Below are 20842 nucleotides of genomic sequence, written 5' to 3'. Positions count from 1 at the left end.
TATATATATATATATATAAGGAAACCAAAGTTTTTAACTTATTTCTCTGTAGGTTTTTTAATCTTTTGCTACTCTTTCATTTTTTAAGGGTTCTGATTTTCAAAATATTGAGTTGAAAGTCTTTCGAAAACAATCTATCTATTTTCACGAGGTAGCTTTTAATATGTGTATACTCATATTAAATTGGGTATGTTGTTGTTTGTGGTGATGGAAAAGGGGCCTACCATTTTAAAGTTCCAAGATAACTCACAACCTACCAAAATTATGATTTAATACAAAAAAAAAGTTACGGCTAAAGTTATATTCGTTGGCGGTCGTATAATAAAATAGAAGATTAGTAGCTAGTTTAGGTCGTTTTATTTTCTTATGGGATAGGCTTGATGATAGCTAGTTTGGTGCATCTTACCTGATTTTCCTTCCATAAAAATAGTATTAGCATTACTCTCGTAGTTTCTTGTCCTTCGATTTTATTACTACATGTTATTTCTCGTGTTTCAATTATCGCACTATTTTGTTATTGTTTTTATAATGTTACGTAATGTTGTTCCTATTATTTGATATGTCTTTAACTCTTTTTACTTCTTTTCTTTTTAAACTGTTTTGATATGTGTAACTTGAGTTGAAGATTTATCAAAAACAATCACTTTACCTCCACGAGAGATGATATATGCTCATGAAATGCAGCAAAAGGTCATACTCATTGTTCATTGCAACCAATATAAACATACAATAACATTGACATTTAACTACCAAATCTAAAATGGTAATCTCAATTTGCTTGAGATTCAAGTTTTTGGCCCACTAATCTTATCAAAGAAAAGGAAATTATTAATATTATGGACCACATATATGATATCCAAAAATAACCAAAAACATATTAACTTAACTCGTGAAATGGTTGATGAACCTGACCGTAAAAAAAAATTTGAAAAACAAAGAAGAGTATGATTAAATATTATTCTTTAAGTAGAAATATATAGCATTAAGTAAGATTAAGGGTGCACTTGAAACATCTGTATTTCTTACTTATTTTCTAGTGTTTGATAAGCAGGTAAAATAAATCTAACAAAACGCTATGAGCCGGGAGTGGGGTGGAGTGGGTAGGGTCGTCTCGACCATAAGGCCATTGAAGCAATCACTTGGGACCTTAATTTTTTTGAGGCCCCGACTTTCTCCCAAAGATGTATATATATTATTAAAAAATCTCATGTATTATAAAATTTGAAAAGGAATTTTTTGGGTAGAAAATATAATAATTTTTATCTCATTTAATATAGGGATCGTTGTAATAATTGAGATATGAAATAGTGTTTGGTTAGTTGTAACATTCTTTCTTATGTGGCTATTTATTTTGTTGTCTAATTTATATTCTGACGATATATTATCATGAACCAATATTATTATTCTTATATTTTATTTTTTTATTCCTCTTTCACTATTTTTATTCTCTCATTATTGAATATTCTAAAGTCTCTCAAATGGTCAAACCTTCTACATTATACAAAATTTATCATTGTGTATTTATAAAAAGATTAAAATTATTTTTTGGTGTCTTCTTCAGATTTCAAGCACTAAAACTAATCAATACTATTTTAATATTATTATATCAACTTATCAAATTCAGCGCAACATTATTTCGATATCATTATATAAACTTTTCAAATTTTTGGGTCAAATTTTATTATTCTAACTTTATATTATATATTTTTCATTTAAAATTTACATTGTTCATATTTATACTTCTTAATGTTCGTGTATATCCTAGCTCTTCATACCTCACTAGTAGAATTACTCTGAGTATGTTATAATTATTCAATTTATATATTGCAACTAAAAAAAGTAAGATCTCTCTATGAAGTTTGGTTTTAGGCATCCAAACTTATTGATACGGTCTTGGGAGTGGGGAGTGGGAGTGGGGGTTCGGGGTTGGAGGCGGATGAGACGGTCAACGGGCGATGATTGGGGATGTTAGGTGAGTGGGAATGTAACAATAAACTTTGAATGTCACTTATAAGATTTATTTTTTTTACTTTCGTTACAGAAATAAAGAGGTTGTTTCCGATTAAAATACATCAATTTATTGACATTGATGAAAACTGAAGAGAAATAATCATTAGTGAATGGATTCTTTCTAATTTTCCCACATGAAGAATTAATCATATGTAAACAGCACGCCCCAACCACTTGATGGATTTACAATTATGAACTTGATTGTTACACCATGCAACATGAATTAATAACTATTGAGACTAAAATAGTCCCTTTTGTTTAGGGATTGATCTAAAATAGTCCTTCAAAATATACTATTCGAACAATTTTAGTCCTTTATATTTATTCAAATTGAGTACTTTTATTCTCCCTTATATTCAAAACAACATAAGATAGATATTTTACATGAGAAGCATGTGAGTTGTTTAAACTAAAGAAATCTTCCAAAACTATACTTTCCCCAACTTGTATCTTATGAAAAATCGTTAACTTTAGTTTCAACAGAAAATATTGTTATTCGGAGTTCAAAGAAGTATATATAACATTATTTCATTTGCTATTTCATATAATGGAGAGTTAAAAGGAAGTATATGATATGTTCAATTGATTTGAATAGTGTCTTTCTTTAGGTACAAATTGGGGGAATGAATTGGTTGAAGTTTGTTTCACTACTTTTCTTCCATGGTGATATCACAATGGATATGTTCTTTTAACGAGCCTGTTTCATCAAAGATAAGTAATACCATGTGTTCTAAATAGGGGTGTACATGGATCGGGTTGGTTCGGATTTTTTACAAATCAAATCAAATCATTTGTGTCGGGTTATTAAATCTATAAACCAAACCAAACCAATAAAAGTCGGGTTTTTTTATATCAATTTTTTTTCGAATTTTTCGGGTTTTTTCGGGTTTCTCGGGTTTTTCATAGTATCTAATAAAAAGCACAGAGCAGTGCTTCTTAAAAAGAGTTCTAGTACAAAATATCAATATATAAGATGGAGACAGAACACTGTTTGAAGTTTTAACTTTATAATATAACTTTATAAGATGAGTTTTTTTTGTATATTATTTAGATGGCTTCTCAAGTCCAAATCTAAATGTAAGAAAGAAAACAAAAATTATGAAAAAATTTTAAAAAATATTTATAAATTACATTTTAATAAATATTTTTATGTATAACATAATTTAAAAGCGTATATCTATAATCGGGTCGGTTTGGGTTCGGTTTGACTTTTTTTAGTTAAAACCAAACCAACCCTATAATGGTCGGGTTTTTTTTCCAAACACCAAACCAAGTCAAACCAAACCACTAGTCGGGTTTTTTTTCCGATTTGGTTCGGTTTATCGATTTGGTGCGGTTTATCGATTTGCCCTGTACAGCCCTAGTTCTAAATATAATGATAACCAAAAGTGTTCAATTTTGTAAAGACTAAAACAGCTTAATTGTGTATTTTAAGGACTAGTTTAGAATTTACACTTTAGGCTAACCTCAAACATAAATAACTTTTCTGTCGTTTTCTAGTAATATTATTCATAAAGAATTGGGAACCAGCCCAAGTCCAAGACATTCAACTTAATTTGTGCATAATTATCATATTTCAAAAGTCAAGGCTTCTTGTCTTAAAGCAAAAGCCAGTGACAAATTTTTGTTTGGCCAAACCCAATAATATTCTAAGAATAAATATCATGATAGAGCGGTAAGTATTTTATTCTTATAATTTTAAAAAAATATTATATTTGTATTATTATTTTTTTTGAATTTTATATTTTAACTATTATAAGTTATTGTTGTTTTTACCTGAACTATCAGCATTCATGTATTAAAACATACATCGAAACTGAATAGGTCAACTTTCAATTATTCCATTTTCCTATTTAAGCTATCACCATCCATTCAACCATGTATATTTTAATACATAGGCGGTAATAGTTCAGTTAAGAAAATGAAACAATGGGTGATAGATAGTTCACAAGGTAAAGAGAACAACTAATAGGTGGAGTGTAAAACTCGAAAGGTGATAGTTTATGTGTGTTTTTGGCCACTATCTCTATTTTTAATTATAGATTTTAGGTTTGAGTTTTGGATATGAAATTGTCTTTATAAGACTTTTCGACATGAATTCAAATTTAATCAAATTTCAATATAGATATCGGACTCGTGGTAAAAACTTAAACAGAAGAAAAAATCAAGAATGGTGGTGGGTCACTCTCACTACTCACCCCCACAATCCTCCCATGACTATTGAGTAGCAAAGTAGGTGTATGTAATAGGATAATCCCTACACCATTAATGACTCCTCATTAGTTACAAAATTTCCAAGTTTCACACACCCTGGAATCTCACTTTCACAGCCCAAAATCCAAAAATCCAAAAAAACAAATGACAACAACACCAGGGGAAAAGCTACAAGAAATTCAACTTCAAACTCACAAAATGCAAAAATCCCAACTTTATTTCCACCCATTGAAGGCCCTCTTCTTCTTGCTTGTTTTCTGCCATGCCCAGATGAGATTTTGTGATGGGGTTTCAGTTTTTGACCTGAAATCAGTTAAAGATGGTAACTTTGACCTAATGGGGAAAAAGGGTTGTTCTGAAAAGCTCCAAGAATGTTCAGAAATGGTGGATGAAGAAGATTTGATGGATAGTGAAAGTAACAGAAGGGTTTTGTTTATGCAGCAAAAGTACATTAGTTATGGTACATTGAAGAGGGATTTGGTGCCTTGTAATACTCCTGGTGCTTCATATTATAATTGTAAAGCTCCTGGTGCAGCTAATACTTACAACAGAGGATGTGAGATTATTACAAGGTGTGCTAGGGGGGTCAGTGACATCAAATCTTGAATTTTTGGCTGAGAAATTTTATTCAACGGAAATGGTAAAGTTCTGTTTCTGGTTTCTTGAATATTAATTTAGTTATGTTTGGGACTTGTGGGGGTGTTTTTTTTTTCTTTTTGGCTAATGTTGTATATTAGTATAAAAATTAATGTATCCAATGATCCATATCAGGAATAAATTCTGCTGATGTCAAATATTTTTTTTGGTTCTATGTATATGCTCTATATATTTAGAGCCTTTTGGATCAGCTTATAAGCTGTTTTCAGCTTTTTTGATTGTTTGGCTGGTCAAAGTCATTTTGTGCTTAAAATAAGCCCAATAAATAATTGGGTTTATTTGTATGAACTTATTTTAAGCAGTTTATAAGTTGAAAACAGAACTGTAGCTACTTTTTTTTTTTTAACTTATAAGTAGTTTTCAACTTATAAGCTGCTTAAAAATAAGTGAATCCAAACAGGCTATTAGACACCTTAAAAAGGGCAACTCGGTGCACTAAAGCTCCCGCTATGTGCGGAGTCCGGAGAAGGGCCTGACCACAACGGTCTATTATACACAGCCTTACTTTGCATTTTCTGTCAGAGGCTGTTTCCAAGGCTTGAACCGTGACCTCCTGGTCACATGGCAGCAACTTTACCAGTTACTCCAAGACTCCCTTTCTGGCTATTAGACACCTTGTTGAAGATATAGTCAAACCTCTTTATAATAGCATTGTTGTTTGTCTGAATACTTTTTGGTTACTGCAATGAAATGTTCATAACATAAAAAATCGGTTCTTGAAAAAACTTGGTGTGAAATGTTTGGCATAGAGGATGATACTAAAAGGAGGAATAAGGTTTTTAGGTCAAATTTATTAGGATGTTAACCATAACAACAGAGGAATTTTAAGTAGTATCAAGTTCCGATCTTTCACACACTTAATATTCTTTGTAATTTCATTTGATCCACAAGAGTGACTTCCATTTATTAACAACGCGATGATTTCTGTTGTGTGTTATTCTGTTACTCCTTTCTTCTAAAAAATCATTGGGTGCGAATTTGTGTTGAGCAGAGTTACACCTTTTCTGCTGCTCTTTTGAGAAACAATAGATGATTCTTTAGGTATTATTGTGATGTTGAGCTTCCATTACAAACTTCCACATCTGTTTGAATGCTTTTAGGCTACTATACAGAGGGGTTTAATAGTGTTTCTAGGAGAAGGCCATGTCTGTATGTCTCTGATGAGTATATTTTTGGGTAAATGATTCTTCTCAAATATACTTTAGATGCATATTGAGATGCCAATGGGTAGAATTTTGGGGATCACTAACAGTAAAGAGAGTAAGGCTACTTGGTATCCCTCTATCGGTGGGGTGCCTGTCTATAGAGTAATTTATGGAAATGACTTGAAGTGGATGCCTGATAAAACTTTCTTGAGGAGTATGCAGGGAGGGTGGAATCGAAGGACCTGGATGGGAGAAAACTAAGGAAGAAAAAGCTAGATGAGACAGAAGCATGGTGCTTTGGAAAGATGAGTAGTAGTCAACTAATGACAAGAAATAAGCTTTCAATGAGATGGTTGTTCCACATTTCATTTCACTTCCTTCATTATAATCTTTTTGGGCTGGGGAGGGTGGTGTCATTTGCTGGTTTCCGTAGGCACATTATTGGCGCAATTGATCAAAGAAACATTAAGAAGATTTGCACTACTGGAAAAATAACAAACCTTTATGATCAATCTAAAAGAATTAGTTGAGGTTTGAATAGTTTCCTGCAATATTCAGATCATTAGCTTTACCCTCAACCATTAGGAAGCTGATATCCTTCACTTTTGCGGAATCATCTACTTGTTTCTGTTTCCTATCTCAGTATCCATGATACAGAAGGAATGCTTATCTAAAAGATGTGCAAGTAGGCTTTGCAGTTATCGTTATCATGCATAAAACAGATGGTTTTTTCAAAAAAGTGTGGTTTCTTTATTGCTTTTAACTCATGTTGTCTTCTCAGCGATGTAAGGAGCTTTTGTTACAAGAACTCCTTCATCCGTTCACTGAGAAGACATTCCCTATTCTTGGAACGGATCGTCTTTATTTGGAAATCATATAACTATGCAGTATTGGTTACAATGCACTTGCTGCAAAATGTTAGTTAAATGTCCTCTTCTGATAATGCTGGGCACACTGGCCCCGAGTGCCGGGCCATAGAGGGGTGGGGTGGGCTTGGCCCTGCCCGGCCCACTTGCCACTCTTATACTGGGATTTCTTGAACTTTTTATTCCCATTTGGTTGGAGTTATTTTGTTCAAGTTTTAAATAGAGACAAATATTTGAAGCATAAACTATTCATAGTAACACCAGAAGTAGATCATCTTTCTTTTCTGACATGTCTCAACAAAATAATGGTTCTTTATTCAGTGGACCACATGTAGTTACTATATCTCAAATCTCAGCGGAGGCAAAACGTACTAGGTGATTTTCCTTGCATCCCTAAGTCGTGGTGGTTAGAGTTATTGGTATACACCCCTAAGTCGTGGTGGTTAGAGTTATTGGTATAGTGTTGTGGGAGGTTTCAGTTATCTGATGAAATAGTTCAGCAACAAATCCTTGCAGTAATTTAAAATCTACAGAGAAAATCATTTCATTTTTTTTTACTTTATCCAGAAAAGCTATAATAGTTATTCATATCCATTAGTTAGCAGAATAAATACATGCCTACTAGTAGAGGAATTATTAATATCTATACTGACATAGATCTATTTGGTTTGGTGGAAAGTAGGAAAAAATATAGCAGACCTAATTAATGTAAAATATTTTTGATAAGGCACCTATAATAGTACTATATGATAAGGTAAAAGTAAAATAAAAAGATTTCTTTTCATTATTTTAGCCAAGGGGCAAGAAGGTGGAGAGAAAATAAATTTCCCCTTTGTTTCAATATCTTGTTATCCTTCGTCTGGTCGAGAAGGGAGGGGAACTGAACTCTGTCTCTTCTATTACATTTACAAGAAGTCCATTATCGTCAATGATCAATCCACATCCTAGCATAATGCCTGACTTACTTAGCAATCGAAGCTAGCTTACTAAGGTAGTTTACTTTTTTATTTTTGAAAAACCCTTTTCTCTTTTATTTTTCATAGTTTTCTCTTTTCAAGAGATACAAGATTTGAGTTATCTTTTGCAAAACTCAGAATTAGAGAAAGGGATGATGTAAAAACAATTTTAACCCAACAAAGTACAAACACTAAAACACATGGTATAATACCTCTGAGACAGATTTTAGTTCTCATTTGGGCGATTTTGAAGTTGAAACTTGAAAATTTGAGTTTTTGAAGTTGCTCTTTTTGGAACTTGAAGTTATATTTGAACATACATTTTACTTGGAATTTTTTTGAAGTTGTGACTTGAAAATATTTGAAGATCCTAACGGATATTTGAGGATAAATTTTCAAAATTTATAGTCAAATTCTAGTGTTAAAATTGGAATGGATAAAAACTAGAATTCACAGAATAGAGCAAAAGGTTACTTCAATATCTTCAAAGAAAATCATAAACCAAAACCAAAACCAAATGGAATCCAGTAGCTAATACATCACTATCACACCACCTCCATACTAAACCTTTTTCAACACATTTTTGGTCTTCTTTCAAATGAGACCATTTCACTTCAAACAAATATTTCAAACCCCACCAAAATATTCCCAAATAAAAACAAAATCGAAGTAATAAAAGAGAAGACATCAATGCCATATGATTGTGTGTGTTTTTCCAGTCAGTCTCACTTTGTCTTTCCTCAGTACCTGTAGTGAGCAGGCTTGTAAGGACCCTCAACTGGTACACTAATGTAATCAGCTTGGTCCTTGGAGAGCTTAGTGAGCTTGACTCCGAGCTTTCCGAGATGAAGGGCAGCAACCTTCTCATCGAGGTGCTTTGGCAAGACATACACCTTTTTCTCATACTTGCCGGTTGCCTTCTCCTTCCACAACTCAAGCTGAGCAATGACTTGGTTAGTGAAAGAACATGACATGACAAAACTGGGGTGTCCAGTGGCACATCCCAAGTTCATGAGACGACCCTCAGCCAAAACGATGATACCACTGTTGGTGTCGGGGAAGACCCATCTGTCAGTTTGGGGCTTGATTGTGATTCTCTTTACTCCAGGGAAGGTCTCGAGACCAAGCATGTCGATTTCATTGTCAAAGTGGCCAATGTTGCAGACAATGGCATTGTTCTTCATCTTCCTCATGTGGTCAACCATGATGATGTCCTTGTTACCGGTTGTGGTAACAAAGATATCAATGTCGGAAACAACATCCTCGAGAGGAAGAACCTGGAGGCCTTCCATAGTAGCCTGGAGAGCACAGATTGGGTCAATCTCAGTCACAATCACACGGGCACCTGCTTGTTTCATGGCAGCAGCACAGCCCTTACCAACATCACCATAGCCGGCAATAAGGGCAACCTTTCCAGCAATCATAACATCAGTAGCCCTCATGAGACCATCGGGCAGTGAGTGGCGGCATCCATACAAGTTGTCAAACTGAGTACACACAAAGACAAAAAAAATCATCAGTCAATTAGCTTGATGTGATTATTCAATCAAATTGCATTTTTTATGATGTGATTATTCAAAGTATAACATAAAATTAGAATACTAGATTGGAAAAATGATCACTTTAAGCTATAAAATAAGGAGAATATCAAATTTGCCTATAGTAAATGAAAAACATTCTATCTCCCACATACCAAATGAGTTAAAGATACAACTAAACATGAAACTAAAGCAGAATTAACCTCTAATATCCAATTTAGTATCAAGTATGCACATTAGATCAAAATCTCAATAAGCATATAAAGGGACGATTTTAAATATATACAATAAACTAATTAGTTTACAACAAATGTTGCCATGTTTTATTTACATAAAAAATAGCCAAAAATCATAGGAAATATATAGTGACTATATAATATAGCTTGCCAAAAGTCATAGAAAGTATACACTGACTATACAATATAGATTACTTATACATGAGTTATATACTGAATATACATTTTATACATGAAATATACAGTGAGTATATATGAATATACACCGAATATACATCAAATGACCCTTTTTTTGGTAACTAAAATGTCCGAATGACCATCTACCGTAATTATCCCTATAAAAAATTCCCATTGACCCAAAAAATCAGATCAAGACTCAAATTCAACAATAACTATAGATCTAATGCTGAACCTCAACAAAGAAAAGTAACAACATGCCAAATGTAATTCCACACGTGAGGTCTGGGAGGGTAGACTCAGTAGCAGAGCAAGAATTTCCACTAGGAGATGTCAAAATATAAAAAAGTAAAATCGCGTAGAAGTCAATCAGTGTAAATATGTAATACATATACGTAAAAAAAATATTTTTACCTAGCTACACAATGTAATTTTTCGACAAAATGGTGTCGTTTGACACCCCTCCGCCATTGGATAGGCTATACATAGATCTTACACCCACCTCGTAGAGAGAGGGTGCCGTTACCCTCCGCTTAAATAAATCATGTCAAACAATTTGAAAGAAGGGATACAGATATGGTAGCAATAACAACAACAAAACAATGCGAAATAGAGAGCATTAAGCAAACAATAACGACAACGAAATAATGCAATAATCGAAGCACAAAAACCAAATATACCTTGCTCTTGGTGACAGAGTCATTAACATTAATAGCAGGGAAAAGCAAGGTTCCATTAGCCTGCATCTGATACAATCTCTTAACACCAGTAGTAGTTTCTTCAGAAACACCAATAAGTCTCTTCTTCATTTTCGTATACTTTAACGGATCCGTTTTCAATCCCTCCTTAATAATCGTAAGCACAAGTTGAAACTCAACATTATCAGTAGAATTAGGATCTGGAAATTTACCAGTTTTAGCATATTCCTCTTCAGCTTTAACACCTTCATGAATCAACAATGTAGCATCACCACCATCATCAACAATCAAATCAGGTCCACCACCTGGACCCCAATCAAGTGCCCTTTCCGTACACCACCAATACTCCTGCAATGTCTCCCCTTTCCACGCGAACACGGCGGCGCTGTCACGCGCTGTGGCAGCAGCCGCGTGATCTTGTGTTGAGAAGATATTACAAGAACACCATCTAACTTCAGCACCCAATGCTGTAAGGGTTTCAATTAGGACAGCGGTTTGGATCGTCATGTGTAAACTTCCGGTGATTTTTGCACCTTTGAATGGCTTTGATGGACCGAATTCAGTACGACAAGCCATTAAACCAGGCATTTCGACTTCGGCTAGCTCGATTTCGAGGCGGCCAAAATCGGCCTGGGACATGTCCTTGACCTTGTACTCGCGGCCAGAGGTGGTTTTCTCGACGATTAACGCCATGGGTAGAGAGAGTACAGTGAAAAAAACAAAGGAATTGAGAGAATTTTGAAGTTGGAAACTGGTTCTTTAGAAGAAGAAGAAGAGTGGCACAGAGGAATGAAAGGAAGCGAGTGATTTATATAGACATGAAGAATGGAAAATGGACGGCTAGGATTTGTTTGATCAAATCTTTAGATTAATAAATTGTGGAATTTTGGTAAAAATGAATGGTAGAAATTTATTTGAAAAATATTTTGTATGGTAAGGTAAACCGTAAATAATGGAGAAGAATTAGAGTTTTGTTGGGAAAAAAAAACCAAACTTTTTTCATGTTACGTTTCTCATCAAGTATTTGATATTCATATTGAGATCTGACAATAACGACAACATGCTCATAATGTAATTCAACGAGTGAAAAGGTTAAGTGTAAGCATATTTTATTTAAACTCAAAGAAAAGCATAATGAAAAAAAATAATGAAAGTGAAGAAATCATGACAGAATACTATAGAAAACATGACAAACTCATATTGGAGACTGACTAATTAAATTTTAATTCACGTCAAAATGTTTAACATTAGAGATTAAATGATTTCTAACATAGATGATTCCATGCGATCATATCTAGCTAAAACTTAAATTCGACACATCTTCGCAACTCAATTTAGACAATAATTTAGGATTTGTGTTCTATGACATATATATTATTTCTTCTAATTTACCTAGTTTGTTAAACTAATCAAACTAATATGACTAGTGAAAAAATCTTCTTATTAACTCAATTAATAATTATTAGTTCACCACAACGTATGAATTCACTCTGTTATTTATTCAAATCATGATGTATATATATTTGATTATAAACTCAAAGACTATTGTATTTTATTAATAACTTGAATTCGTCATAAAATTAAATTCATTAACTTTAAATCATATATCAGTTCACCAAAAATTATACAACTTTTAAGTTTTTTAGGTTGGTACATGGTTATTTTTTCCACAAAATTGATGATACTTTCCACCAATCAATTAATTTCTTTTGGTCAAATTAACATAAATAGATAGGTACAAAGTTAATCTCTGATTGGACGATGGAAAAATAAGTCATAAAGAGTAGTTTTTATGGTTGACATATTTGAATTTTTTTTTTATGGAAATTCGCAGTCGCTATTCTTTGAGTGTGCACAGGATAAAAATCCAGATCACATGTAATAGCTCGCAAACTATAGAAGAGATCTGATCCGCACTAGATAAGCTCGGTGCAACAAGCTTAACTCAAAAAGCAAATCCCTTGCTTTCAAGAATAAAGAGTTTCGAATTTAACACCTCCAATATGAAAGTTCCAAGCCCAAACCACTATCAGTCACTTTCATATATATGCACATAATATATTGATCACTAATATTTCGTGGAGGACAAGATTCTATTCTTTTATTTTGAAATATTTTTGGAAGGGTTGGTGGATAGAAAAATGTTGTATTAGCTAGGTGTTAACTTCACGTTCACAATTTCATGCATTACAACAATATCTTTTTTTATAAGTAGTTGGTGTTGGTAGTCGCTAAATCGACTAATTTGAATTTATATTATATATCATCTGCTAAAAATAAAACACTTTATATAAGAAAATTTATCCTTTTTAATTTAAACTCAAAATTTCTACTTAAAATATTATCCATTTCATCATATCTGTTGAATCTTTATCTTTATTATGGCAACAAATTAAATATTGAAAAAGTGGGAGTTGTTTTGTAATGAATTAGTGGTCCTTCACCAACCAAGAAAAGAACTAAAGCCAAAAACTATTTTTTATTTTTTAGTCAAACACTTTTTAGGTAAATGATATTGACATTGACCAACAACATTGTCTTACATGGATACAGAAAATGTATAACTTCATAAGAATGTAACAGAACAATAAAGGTTTAGGCAAACATCAATTAGGTTAATATAATTGACATTAACCAACAACGTTATCTTACATAGGTATAAAAAATGTACAATTTTATAAGGGCGTAACAAAAAAATAAAGATAAATATAAAATCATTTTTGTTATGAAGCATTTAATTCATACATGAAATTATTTTTGTTATAGAATTTTTACCATTTACATAAAAAAATTCAATAAAAATTCAGATTTAATCGAACGCGATAATATACGATTTGCTTAATTTAAGGCAACAGAAAGTTAGTGGTGAACTCATGGTTGTTGTTGCTGGTGATTATGCTCTAGACGTGGCCATGTGATCTTCATTCCCAATACATACCTACTTAAAAATTTTTATTAATATTTCACCAAATATATTAAATTTATTTATTATAATTAAATATTAAATGAAATTAACTAAGAAGTCTATGTACAAAATACCCTACATATTTTATGTTTGATATAAATATAGAGCATGAATAATTTTTTATCATACTTTATATAAATTATGATAAATTGATAAAATTTGGTATAACTGTTCTTTTTTTTGTTAATTTTATTTTTTTCCTGAGGATCGGTATGTATCATTTAAAACTCTGTAATATAATTATTTATCATTCTTTATTTAAATACGAAGTTTTTATTTGCAGCACTTTTTTATCACAAGCGTATCGTTATGCTTATCATCAATAATAAATGACGTAAAAATTAATATAAATATTGAGTATAAGCAAGGGCACAAAAACCAAATATCCTAGCTAATTGCCAAAGGGGTCACCCTTTTTTAAAGATCTCACCAACTCAAATAGAGACATGTTGACATCATGAATTCATCATGGTTCTAACTTATTATAATAAGGCAAAATTCCATCGGTGGGCTTTCAGTTAGACACTTTAATTAGATTTTGTTAATTTTAGACACTTCAAGTAAGGCATCAATGTTCATTATTCGTTTGAATTGGCTTATAAGCTATTTTCAGTTTTTTTGAGTATTTGACTGACCAACTTAAAGTCATTTTGTGCTTAAAATAAGCACTAATAAATAGCTGAGTTTATTTGGATGAACTTATTTTAAGCAGTTTATAAGTTGAAAACAGCTTAAAATCAAAAAAAAAAATTGGTCTGCACTAACTTTTTTTTTTAAACTTATAAGCAGTTTTCAACTTATAAGTTGCTTAAAAATAATTCAATTCAGGCTAAATGTTTGATCCAATATTCTATTGCCACTATTTCCAAAAGGACAAAACAAACCATCCAACATTTTGCTATGTTCTCTTGAAAGGGGGTCCAAAAGGTGCCAATTTCGAATGAAATTATCGATAATTTGAATTAAAAAAAATCTATAAGTTGCATTCTTTCTGATATTGATACGATGAAAGAATACATTTTCAAATTTTAATCAAAGTACATATAATTTGACTCTCAAAAAGTAAAATATGATAAGAAAAAATAAATTGAGAAATTAGTATACATATTGGTAACTTTTTGGTGCTTAATTTTGATATTTTTTTTCTTATAACCGTTAATAACTTATTAATCACTATTCGATATTTTAACAGATTTATAACAATTTAACATGTCTACAAATTAATAACCTTCAAAATTAAGTTGAACCAATTAATAAGAAACCCTACTCAGCTAATCAACTATTTTGATATTATCACCAGAGTACATAACAAAGTAAATGAGATTTTTCTATCTTCAATCTTCGATTTTAGTTTTGATACACTCACTCAAGAAAACTACTGATTTTAATATATGAAAAGAATGTTTATTTGGTCACTAGCTAAGTTTTTATATCTTTAACTTCTAAGTAATACCAAATTTAAGGGGCTATATTTAGCCTACTAACTTTAACATAATTCACTTATTAAATTACAAAATACCAACAAAAAATTTCAACCACCAAAATACATGTCACTATTTTAACCCTCAATTTCACCAACACCCCCAAAAAATCAGTTTTACCAAACATCCTCAACAAACTTTTTTTTAAAAAATAAATTATAATTAAAAACTATTTTTTAAAAGAAAAAAAATCGAAAGGGTATTATTGTCAATTCACATAAACTTATCTATTTAAAAACTCTCCTTCATTTCTTCACCTCCTCTGTATAATCTTCCCATTTTCCCCCTCTGTTTTCCTCCATTTCTCCATTTTTCCTCTTCAAAATTCCTCAAATTTCCTCAAAAATGGATCCAGTTTCTGTGTGGGGCAATGAACCCCTTAACACAACAGACCCAGAAATTTTCGACCTCATAGAAAAAGAAAAACGCCGCCAATGTCGCGGAATCGAACTCATCGCATCAGAAAACTTCACTTCATTTGCCGTAATTGAAGCTCTTGGCAGTGCATTAACAAACAAATACTCAGAGGGTATACCCGGAAACCGTTATTACGGTGGCAATGAATACATAGACGAAATTGAAAATCTCACAAGAACTCGAGCTTTACAAGCGTTTCATTTAGATCCAACGAAATGGGGTGTTAATGTTCAGCCATATTCAGGTAGCCCAGCTAATTTCGCTGCGTATACAGCAGTTTTAAACCCCCATGATAGAATTATGGGTTTAGATTTGCCATCTGGAGGACATTTAACACATGGGTATTATACATCTGGTGGGAAAAAGATTTCTGCTACTTCGATTTACTTTGAGAGTTTGCCTTATAAGTTGGATTTTTCAACTGGGTATATTGATTATGATAGATTGGAAGAGAAGGCATTGGATTTTAGACCTAAATTGATTATTTGTGGAGGTAGTGCTTATCCTAGAGATTGGGATTATAAGAGGTTTAGAGAAGTTGCTGATAAATGTGGAGCTCTTTTGCTTTGTGATATGGCTCATATTAGTGGACTTGTTGCTGCTCAGGTAAATTTTTTATGGATTTCTGGTTTAAAGATTGTAAATTTTTGTTTATGATCATGGTGTTTGGGCTAGATTTTGTGTACCTAGGTAACACTTGTCACGAAGGTTAGAACACATGGGAAGAATCACCTAGTGTTTCTTGTTTCGCTTGAATTTGAACTTGAGACCTCATAGCTCTCGACCACTTCATTGACCACCAGGCTAGATTGTTTTTATGTCATATTTTGATTCTGAATTGGTTTAGAGGTGGATATGCATTTAGTTTTGCTTTTATTTGATGTCATTTTGATTCATATGGTCGACCCATACTAGTTTTGTTTCCATGCTAATATTTGTTGCATTGTGATCTAGGCACACCCAATTTTTTGTCTTTTCGTTTCCATGCTAATTTATACTCCCAATATTTCAATTTGTTTGTTTGGTTTTGGCTTGATACAAAGTTTAAGAAACTAAGAAGACTTTTGAATCTCTTGGTATTAAAAGAAAGATATGTCGCCATTTTGATTCATATAGTCAACCCCAACTAATTTTGTTTCCATGCTGATTTTTTGTTGCATTGTGATCTAGGCACACCCCATATTTGTTTCCATGCTAATTTGTACTCCCAATGTTTCAATTTGGTTGTGTGGTTTTGACTTGACGCGAAGTTTAAGAAACAAATGAATGCTTTTTGAATCTCGTGGTCTTAAACTAAAGATATAATGTATCAAAATGTGCTTTAGTTTTGTGGTTTAAACATGACTTGTGGAAAGTTAGAATTAAAGGGTTGTCAAAAAAGAAAAGGAACATTCTTTACGTAAGACAAACAGATTGAAGTGGAGGGAGTAGTAATTTTCCGAAATATTAGATGTTTTCGTGATCTGGGTTTTATGCTGAAAGGCTAGGTGACTGATTTTTTACATCATAGTAGTTGTAGTTCTGCTCATTGCTCATTGTTTATTGCCATTTGATTTCTGCATTGTATTGTAGTTTATAGTTGTGGCGCCATTGTACTTTCATTATCTTATTTATTTATTTATTTATTTATAGTAGTTAATGCTTCTTTCTTTTCATACCATTCTACCATGACTTTCTCACTTTTGCTATTCCTTATTTTCATCTTGTTTTCGATATGCTTGTCCTTATCTGACCTTTTATCTTGTTTTCCTCACTTGAAGCCGAGGGTCTTTCGGAAACAACCGCCCTACCTTTCAAGGTGGGGGTTAGGTCTGCGTACACTCTACCCTCCCCAGACACCACATGGTGGGATTATACTGGGTTTGTTGTTGTTGTTAATATATGAGTTAATGTTGAAATTGGTTATTACCTGAGTTTGTGGTTCTATCAATTTTTGTTTGAATGCATGATTATCACGAGGCTTAATGGAAAATTGCAACTTCAGCTGTCTTCACATAATTAGTATATACCAGAATCTGATTTCTAATGATTTGCATTTGTTTTATGCACGGCGTTTTGAGTTATCAATTTTGGAATTTCGAGACTCTGTCTTTGTTAGAGTGTCTTAACTAAAGCTACTCTTAGGCCTTCAAGCTGCCATAGAAAGAAAGGGCATGTGGCGGTTTTGGCTTATTATATTGTGGTGGATCTGAGCATTGTAGAAGTTTTAATGAAATGCTTTGTCCTTGAGACGCGAGATGTAACAGAGGTCTATTTCTCAATTCCAAGTTTGTTGTTTTCCTTGTTATTCAATTCCAGAATTCTCTCGGTGAATCTGTACTACTGTCATCTTCAACATACACATTTTATTTGCACTATTACGTAGTTGAATCTTGGAAAGAATGTGGTGGTAATTTAGTATGCTGAAACTCGTTGTTTGTGGATATAGGAAGCAGCAAATCCCTTTGAATATTGTGACTTGGTCACTACTACTACCCACAAGAGCTTAAGAGGTCCACGAGCGGGTATGATCTTCTTCCGCAAGGGTCCCAAGCCACCTAAGAAGGGCCAGCCTGAGAATGCAGTATATGACTTTGAAGACAAGATTAATTTTTCTGTTTTCCCCGCTCTCCAGGGTGGTCCTCACAACCACCAAATTGGTGCTTTAGCTGTGGCCCTGAAACAGGCTATGACTCCCGGTTTTAAGGCCTATGCTAAGCAAGTTAAGGCCAATGCTGTTGCTCTTGGCAACTTCCTGATGAGTAAAGGATACAAGCTTGTCACTAGCGGGACTGAGAACCACCTTGTTCTTTGGGATCTTCGCCCTCTGGGTTTGACTGGTAAGAGATCAAAGTATACTCGGTCTTTTGGAATGTCGAGTATTCTAAGAATTAATAGTTGATTGACACAAATGTATCTGTTTGACATTTTTGCAGGTAACAAGGTCGAGAAGCTTTGTGACCTTGCTAACATTACTGTTAACAAGAATGCTGTATTTGGTGACAGCAGTGCTTTAGCCCCTGGAGGTGTTCGTATCGGTAAGAGCTCAACCACTTGGCTCATCTTTTTTGTTGGTTGTTGCTATTAAAATGTCTAGAGACCAAAGAAGTTTAGACCAAACAATAGAGTAAGGCTTCCCGCTGCTTGAATCCTGACCTACTGGTCACATCACAACTCTTACTGTTGTTTTCCAAGGTCCCCCTTCGGGTTTATATCCGTAGTAGGATAAAAAAGAAGTAACTAACGGGATTTCTATGCAGGTACTCCCGCCATGACATCGAGGGGTTTGCTTGAGAAGGACTTTGAACAGATCGGCGAGTTCCTTCACAGGGCTGTGACAATCACCTTGAACATCCAGAAAGAACATGGAAAGCTTTTGAAGGACTTCAACAAGGGACTTGTTAATAACAAGGAAATTGAAGAACTCAAAGTAGATGTTGAGAAATTTGCCTCCTCTTTCGACATGCCTGGATTCAAAATGTCCGAAATGAAGTACAAGGATTAAACTCACATTTCGCGCTACTGCTACTCTTACTTTTTTTTTTTTTTTTTTTTAATATATATATATAGTTTTTCTTTACCTTGTTTTGTTCAAGAAAAAAAATTCCGTTGAAGTTAAATTCATTTTCTAAGAAGAAGAAAAATAAGTATTATGCCTTGTTACTGTACTTTTTTAGTTTTAGGTTAGTAATTGGATCTTGTCTTGAAAGAAGTTTGAAATATTATTTTATCCCATCTCTTAGATGAAATATTATAATTTTGAAATAATTTTGTCCGTGGACCAAACTACCCTTTTGTATTAAATAAAGGGCATAATACATAAATTGCCCCTAAATTTGGCTTCAAATTTCAAGTATGAGTTTCAACTTTTGCATAAATAAACACTTTAACTATCTATTTTTTAAACAAAAAAAAAGTGAATCCAATCTGGCAAAATGCGTTATCGAGATGCAATTCAAGTGCGTCAAGTGTAATTTTTGAGGTCCACAATAGTAAAAAAAAAGTGAAAATGACAATTTTATCCTTAATGAATTCCTTTTCTTTAATTTCTTTTTTTTAATTATAAAATACATGTAATTTTTAAAATTATGTGTCAGCCACTGAGTGGCTCAAAAATCCACGTGGGAGCATTTCTATATCACACATTTTGGCTGTTGGATTCACATATTTTTTTATTTAAAAAATAGATAGTTAAAGTATCTATTTGTGTACTATAAAAATTGAAAATCATACTTACAAGTTGAAGCCAAATTTAAAAGTGAATTTATGTATTACGCCTAAATAAAGACTCAATCAAGTAAAGGTGACTGATAACAATTGAAATTTGACTTATGAAAGCCTTAGCATGTGGCCATGGGCCTTTATTTTCTAGGGTCACTACTTTTTTTTTTTTTTTTTTTTTTACCCCCCATTTTGGAGAATTTATAGTGTTTCCACACTTCCCCTCCAATGTGACTCGAACCCAGGACCTACCGGTCGTGGGTGGAGGTGCTTAACCAACTGAGCAAGCCTCTTTTCACAATGAGTGGAAATTATTTAATATATAATAGTAGAAGAATTGATACATATATTTAGATTAATAAATATGATATTAATAGATTTTACAACAAAGTTATAACTATAGTCAAATATATTTGTTGTCGATAGCCAAAGGATTCAAAATATATGAAAATAACATAAGCGATAAAAGTGAGTTTTCAAGGATTTTCTTTTATTACTGAATCTAATCCTCCACGAAAAGTAAAAACAATCACATAATTTGAGCAACTCATGTGAAAATTAAATGAGATCGCTCGATCCCTCGATAAAATTGGAATAAAGTTAAGCCAAAAAAATTTGATTTAAGATTTTTAAGGAGATAATGGGATACACGTGCCTCTTGTAACTATAGTTCATTCAAATCTAATACACAAGCATATATATGAAATTGCTAATTACAATTTTCTTCATCACAATCATACTCAAAATAATTATTCTAACTCTTTTTATATTCTCTAATCTCGAGCTTTTGAATTTCTCACTTGTAAATCTTAATGAATTTGTAGCCAAAGGAGCATGGAGTATTACTTGCACTTCTTCTTTGTATACTCATATTAATAGTCGCGGAGTCAAAAAAAAATAATCGAAAAAATCAAAATATAAAAAAGTAAACACCGAAGAAGTTAAGTAAATTCAATATCTATTATATTAAGTCATGATTTATTTTATTTGTTTAAATTTTGTCAGGCAGAATCATTGATATATTTATCGATAATTAAAATAATAAATATTCAATAGATTAATCATTAAAATGCATGCAAATTGATTCAGTCTAACAAATTGACTTGTCATCCTATGTCATGGAAATTAAAGTATGGAGAAATATCTTAACAAACTAATAATTGAGTCCTAAAATTTCAACAAATTGTTCCCAATTGTCAACAATATAACCATTTCAATCATTGTTCTTTCAATTATCTATATGTCATTGGTCTATTTCCATTTTCCACCAGATGGGCCATAG

General features: G+C 32.6%; 3 protein-coding genes across 3 annotated transcripts; 2 read left to right on the top strand and 1 right to left on the bottom strand.

The window, feature by feature from the left end:
- The first annotated feature begins 4191 nt into the window (after positions 1–4191).
- Positions 4192–5035, top strand: LOC129890682 (protein RALF-like 33). The gene has a single exon (XM_055966186.1). It carries the CDS (start codon positions 4369–4371, stop codon positions 4828–4830), a length of 462 nt encoding a protein of 153 aa, XP_055822161.1. The 5' UTR covers positions 4192–4368; the 3' UTR covers positions 4831–5035.
- A 3271-nt stretch (positions 5036–8306) lies between these two features.
- LOC129883070 (adenosylhomocysteinase-like) lies at positions 8307–11279 on the bottom strand. Its single transcript, XM_055957633.1, has 2 exons — positions 10480–11279; positions 8307–9335 (listed from the first exon to the last, which is right to left on the bottom strand). The coding sequence occupies exons 1-2, from the start codon at positions 11188–11190 to the stop codon at positions 8589–8591; spliced, it is 1458 nt and encodes a 485-aa protein (XP_055813608.1). The 5' UTR covers positions 11191–11279; the 3' UTR covers positions 8307–8588.
- A 3923-nt stretch (positions 11280–15202) lies between these two features.
- On the top strand, positions 15203–19043 carry LOC129883065 (serine hydroxymethyltransferase 4-like). Its single transcript, XM_055957619.1, has 4 exons — positions 15203–15966; positions 17789–18179; positions 18276–18377; positions 18600–19043. The coding sequence occupies exons 1-4, from the start codon at positions 15289–15291 to the stop codon at positions 18842–18844; spliced, it is 1416 nt and encodes a 471-aa protein (XP_055813594.1). The 5' UTR covers positions 15203–15288; the 3' UTR covers positions 18845–19043.
- Positions 19044–20842: the final 1799 nt, after the last annotated feature.

The sequence above is a fragment of the Solanum dulcamara genome, chromosome 1, assembly GCF_947179165.1.
Source record: "Solanum dulcamara chromosome 1, daSolDulc1.2, whole genome shotgun sequence".
Lineage (NCBI taxonomy): Eukaryota > Viridiplantae > Streptophyta > Magnoliopsida > Solanales > Solanaceae > Solanum > Solanum dulcamara.
Note: the sequence above shows the minus strand (reverse complement) of the source record. Positions and strands in the feature narration are given on the sequence as shown.

Coding starts and splice junctions, on each gene's coding strand:
- LOC129890682 (XM_055966186.1), top strand. CDS start 4,369: ATGACAACAACACCAGGGGAAAAGCTACAAGAAATTCAACTTCAAACT.
- LOC129883070 (XM_055957633.1), bottom strand. CDS start 11,190: ATGGCGTTAATCGTCGAGAAAACCACCTCTGGCCGCGAGTACAAGGTC. Junction 9,336..10,479: donor ACTCTGTCACCAAGAGCAAG/GTATATTTGGTT, acceptor GTGTGTACTCAG/TTTGACAACTTGTATGGATG.
- LOC129883065 (XM_055957619.1), top strand. CDS start 15,289: ATGGATCCAGTTTCTGTGTGGGGCAATGAACCCCTTAACACAACAGAC. Junction 15,967..17,788: donor GTGGACTTGTTGCTGCTCAG/GTAAATTTTTTA, acceptor TTGTGGATATAG/GAAGCAGCAAATCCCTTTGA. Junction 18,180..18,275: donor TCGCCCTCTGGGTTTGACTG/GTAAGAGATCAA, acceptor ACATTTTTGCAG/GTAACAAGGTCGAGAAGCTT.